Here is a 6,109-nt window from a genome sequence, read left to right on the forward strand (position 1 = left end):
GAAGCAGTAGTGTATTCAAATGAAGGCTCCTTACAGGTTCAGCTTTATCTATGTCTCGGGGAGGCATGCATGGTTAAAAGCGCACAAGAGCCCCATTCTATTTTTATTATAGAATTATGCCAAGCCTTGAAAGAACGGGCTGTACTTAATCACATTTAGGATCATTAGAAATCCAAAGACCTTGTGACATTTGGTTGTCATGGGACAGGAGGAGAATTCTTGCCAAAGAGAGAGAAAAACACATTGTCCTCTCCTAATTTAAAACTCATGTTCCTCATAAGGTATTTCAACGTGAGCGAGAGTACAGCTGTTTTGTCAAAATAAATAATATGTCTGGTGGTTATCACTCAATAACTCACTCACTCAATTCTAATAAAAGTATATGAATCAATGTTAAGGATAAGTATAAGGTTATATCATTCACGTGTTTTAGTTGTTTATAGTAACAGAGCTGCGCAAAATATATATTTATAAGATAACATCACCTAATATGTTACTATATTATTTATTTTCAGTTTCTGCGATCATCATAATGAAGTCATGTTATGATATGACATTATATGAAAAACAAACATGTCAATTAACATGATGAAAACTTCAGGCTCTCGAAGTCTATAGGGAACAAAATGGGTCATTAAGTCCATTTTGTGTTTCCAATCTCTGGGGAAGGCCATTAATGTAACAGTGAGGCCAAAATTAAGTCTTGCTGGTTACCCGATAGAGTTAATGGAGGGGAGGTGAGAGGTGAACAGTAGTCTGTGTCTCACTCATGGGACGCCGCTGATGCAACACTACTGAGAATCTGTCAAGGCAACAACAAAGAACAACAATAACCTGGAATGGAATATTAAATTAGTGTTCAAATGTTTAAGTAAATAAGCATTTAGTATTTGATCCAATCTCTTGACATTATTTAAATGTTGGATTAACCATTCATAACAGACACACACACAACATTATTAGCTTCCATGTTGTTTTTAATAACATCTGTTCAAGGGAGAGAAAACAAGGCCAAATACGTGTCACATAATTCAATTTCCAGGTCATTGTAACATAAGTTATCTACAGCATCAAATTACGATGATACAATATTGTCACGCAAGAGAGCAACAGAAGGAAGGGACTTCAAAGCAGCCGAAAAGGCAGTAAACATGAAAAGAAACACAACATACGTTGTTGTGTACATGTGTCTGCTCGTTTCAGTGCATGGGCACAGGACTTTAATGTATTTTTTATGTATTTTTACTTTAATATTCGGCCGACATGATCCTTTCTACTCGACACTTTTGCCAAATGCTATTTTCTGCCTTATGTGGCTCAAATCATGATTTATTTTCATCTATGCTTGCGATTCCATATACTGAAGCAGTCAAGATTATCCCAAATAAGCATAGCAGGCAATGTTTATTTGATTATGATAGACAAAGCCTTCTGCACTTTCTATGCACACGGTTTTAGACATGAAAAGTCCATTCAATAAATGTACTTTGATGGAACCAGGTTTGGCTTATACTTATAATAATAATACAATGAAAAAAGATGGTAAAGGTGAAATGTGCAGATGTTTATGGCATCAAGCGCAACAGGCTTCGCAGAAATGGAATACAATATTCTTCAGTATGTTTTAATTAGACAATCCCATGAGAATAATAATCATTGGGTTTAAGATCCCTTCATATCTACATGATGCATCTGCATGATCCCTTATATCTACAAAGGGTCCTCAGCATGGAGCCCAGTGTACTATATTAGCTCAGAATGAACAAACGACTCGAGATAGAACCATTTTCTATAAATCCCTACCACAATGCAGAACTGTTTCTTATGACACAGATAGTACAGATTTTAACTAAATAGGCTACAATAGATTCATCTATCAATGAACCTGATTGATACTTGGATACACTTTCGTCCACGATGACATCATTTGGGAACAGTACTTCTTTGGTAAGGGGGGAGGGGGGGCGATATTCAAAAGAGTTTGCAATCTGCATCCTCACCGCTAGAGGTCACTAAATCCTACACACTGCACCGCAAACATCAGAAGCCTGAACGCATAGCGGCCTACATGCAATGGATACGAGATAAGGGAAGAGGTCATAATCGTTTTGAATCCTGATTCTTTTGATTACTTCCAACAGAAAACAATTGTAGGAGTAGACGGGCATCACCATTAAAGATTAGACAGAAATCCTGCGATACAATCTTTGTTCTATTGCTCATCATTCACGGTAGCGAAAGGGGATAGCAGATGGCCACAAAACTGTTATATGCCCACAAAACTGTTATATGCCATTACCGCAATAATAGGCAACTCAGTAGCACCATACGTACTACGCATGAAATATTCTTTAAACAGTCACTTGGGGACATTTTGTGGGTCTATGAGTTTACCAAATGCAACAATGAGTTACCTTTGCACCAAATGAAGAAAATTGTATATAAGCACTTATTTTTAAGCACTTAAAAGAAACCTTTTTTATTTTAAGGGTCCTTATAAATAAACTTGTACTTGGACATAAGCATGTCAACAGTTGTTTTTCTTTATTTTCTCTTGACCTTTGGGGAGCTGCTATCCAGAAAGGCTTGAGTATCTGTCCTCAGTCCCCTGAAAGCAATTAAAAGCAAGATGATGATAAGTTAAGGCCCGAGTGGGCAAAGAGAAATTATCAGGAGGGCAAAGGACAAAATGACCTCCTCTCCGTCTGATGCAACTTTGATGAAGCATGAGCTCTCACAAACATGGTACACAGTCCATATGCAATTTATTTTATAATTATAACAAAGGAAATAATTATATGCAAGATTGTATATATATATATATATATAGAAAGAAAATGGTGTAAGCAAAGCCCACGTGGATATTTGTGTTAAACATTGACTATATCTAATGTTAAAATTAATTTAGATTAATAAACAACAATATTGTATATAATATACTTTTTGTGTAAACTAATAGTGCTGTCAAGCACATGCAATCAAGCAAATAAAATAAATGGCATTTGCATAATATGGAATGGCATTCACAAGTTATATTCTTCAACATTGTTTTAAAGTATGTGACATCAACAAAAACTGGTTATTGCACCTGATGCCAATTACTATTTCTCCTACTATTGTTATTATTATAATTTATTTTTCTCTTTCTTATTGTTGCTTCATTCTAATGACTTCTGTGTACCTTTGTACAGTGTCCTTGAGTGCCGAGAAAGGCGCCTCCATATACAATTTATTAATATTATTATTATCATGTTTTATAAAACAAAAATATATATATTTAGAAAATGAATGTGTCTATTGCTGAAGTACAATGCATCCCATGTCCCCTTTTGAATACGTTGTGTAGTATTTCAATGTGTTCTGTAGTATTTCACTGTTGCCTTGTATTTTCACTATGTTTTGTGAATATGGGGATATAATACACACACAGAACACACTGTGTTAAATATTAGAGAATGTCTTTAACTTGCTGTTGCATGTAGATAAGATCTTACTTAGCCTAATTGATCCCAGATCAGACAATCAGACATTAGATGAATCCCCATAGGAACAACTTATGTAATCAGTAACCAACAATAACCAGCCCCCTCCTGTTATTATCATCAGATCCCACTTTCACACAGGAATACACATGCAATAAGACACAACTCAATACAAACACAAGTGCAAAAGTCCATCTTTTGAGATTGGTGCTGGAGACTGTATCAGTCAAAGGTAAATTGTATGGTTATGTATCTTTATCTTTCTAAATAAGTTGTGCATTCACCATGTGTAAACTGGTTTGTTTCTATTTCCTCAGCTCCTGCACAGATTTGTATCACCATGACAAACGTGTCTGAATTAGGCGTGACCACATTCACTATGGCCTCCTTCTCCGGCATGGAGAGCTTGAACTCCATGTACTTTTGCCTGTTCTTCTTTCTGTACGTCGTCATTATTGTGGAGAACACGTCGTTGATAGGGTTGATCTTGCTGCAGAAGAGCCTGCATGAGCCCATGTACCTGCTGGTGTGTAACCTGGCCGCCAACGGGCTGTACGGCAGCACGGCCCTGCTGCCGGCCATGCTGAAACACATCCTGTCACGGTCTCACCAGGTGACCCTGTCCAGCTGCCTGCTGCAGGTCTTCACCGTGCACACCTACGCCATCGTTGAGTTCACCATCCTCGCAGCGATGAGCTACGACCGCTACGTGGCCATCTGCCGGCCGCTGCACTATCACACCGCCATGCCCCTGAGCAAGGTGTACAAGATCATCACCCTGACCTGGCTGTTGCCGTTCGTGGCTTTCCTGGCCATGTTCTCCTTAACGCTCAACCTCCGCTTCTGTCAGCCCATCATCGAGAGGTTATACTGCCTTAACTACTCGCTGGTTAGACTGTCTTGCTCAGACACGGAGTACATGAACATCGTGGGCATAGTCACCGTGTTTTTGTACACGGTGCCACAGATAGTTCTTATTTTTTACACATACGGGCACATTCTGAAGATCTGTGTTTTCTCATCTAGAGAGTCTCAGTCTAAAGCCCTGCGGACATGCACCCCACACCTGTTGACCCTGGCTAACTACTCCATCGGCTGCTTCTTTGAAATAGCCCAGAGTCGATTTGAGTTAAGTCATTTGACCTTTGAAAGTAGGAGCTTTATGTCTCTCTACTTTTTAATATTCCCCCCCATTCTTAATCCAGCCATATACGGCATGAGCATTCAGCGACTAAGGGCACCTGTTTTGAGGATATTCAACGGCAAGAGAAAGATCCTGGCAACACCATAAGCCAACTATGTTGTTTATAATGTAGATAGTTCACTCTACAGAATAATTACAGAATAAAGGATCTCCTAAAACTCTATATCATTATTCATTTTTGCTATTTAAAAAAAGCTGCCATATGCCTATATCACTAAACAATACTGCATTTATTATAAGATATTATGTTCCCATGCATGTGTCAGTCATATATGTTCAGAATCCTTCTTAAATGTTGTTAAAAGCCTGTTTACAAAATATGAACTGGAGTTATCATGTTTATTTTTGCTATCTTCCATCATTGAACTATGATGGTTGATTGGGACAGGCAAAGTAGCACGACAGGGAGGCAGGAGCAGGAGAGAGAGAGAGAGAGAGACAGGGAGAGTATGATGTGTGTTTTATCATATCCTTCACAGCTTGATCACCAAAATCCACAAACCATTGCGGGCACACAAAATTTCACACAGTGCAGTTTTAAAATGTTTAAACGTTTGATAAAACGTTCAATAACAATTAAACTTGGAAACATGATATGCATGGTTTAAGCATCACCATCAAGTACATCATGAAACCTTTAAGAGTTGTTACTCTGAAAGTAGCCATTATAAATAACCAATTTACCTTAAATATTGTCATTTTGAAACCCCTTTTAGGTCCATAGAGATTGTGATTTGAATGTTTATACTAAACCGGACTTAAACTAATTAACCAACAATATGACTGATTTGAAATGCTGTCATGAAATGCAGCAGTGCAGCGGACAACCGACGCTGTGATGTAAATGTGATAATGATGGCTGTCACACTGCTATCTGTGTTAAACCATATGGTTTGTTAAGAAAAATATAATAAATAATAACAAAGAGATGGCCCATTTTGTACTTTTATGTTATTCCTGTCAATTTGCATTGTTTGGATTCGACCCGTTTCCATTGAAAACGCCCCCATTTAGAAAAAGCAACAGGCATGAAGCAAGACTTAGTTTTATTGAATACAAAAGTACGCTACGTACAATATAGCACACTGAACACTGTCAGTCCCACTTCAATGGCGTTGTATTCCACTTTAGCTTCACATGCATGCTCATACACTGAACATTATATAAATACAGTTATCCCTCTCTCGAGGAGAGTACTTCTCGAAGTAAACCGTATAACAGTGAATAATTATTAAAAAAACACAATGTAGAAGCTGGGTTAACACGGGTGGTATCCAGATCAGACATCTTCAGGACTGCAAAACCATTTACAAACATTCAAGTGGAAGGCATGCATACAAAAATAGACAGGTCAACTCTGATCATTGCTTTAGAATCGACAATATGGGCTCGTTATTGCCAGGGTTTATGTTTCAGTGCCACA

The 6,109-nt window shown here is 37.9% G+C and overlaps 1 protein-coding gene across 1 annotated transcript; it reads left to right on the plus strand.

Annotated features, from left to right (window-relative positions):
• Window positions 1-3,861: 3,861 nt before the first annotated feature.
• Window positions 3,862-4,773, plus strand: LOC307076937 (olfactory receptor 52K1-like; the record flags this gene model as incomplete). The annotated part of the gene is made up of 3 exons (XM_079738169.1): window positions 3,862-4,433; window positions 4,509-4,633; window positions 4,688-4,773. 3 exons carry the CDS (start codon window positions 3,862-3,864, stop codon window positions 4,771-4,773), a joined length of 783 nt encoding a protein of 260 aa, XP_079594295.1.
• Between the last annotated feature and the right edge of the window lie 1,336 nt (window positions 4,774-6,109).

Source organism: Pollachius pollachius, assembly GCF_949987615.1.
Source record: "Pollachius pollachius genome assembly, chromosome: 6".
NCBI classification, from domain to species: domain Eukaryota; kingdom Metazoa; phylum Chordata; class Actinopteri; order Gadiformes; family Gadidae; genus Pollachius; species Pollachius pollachius.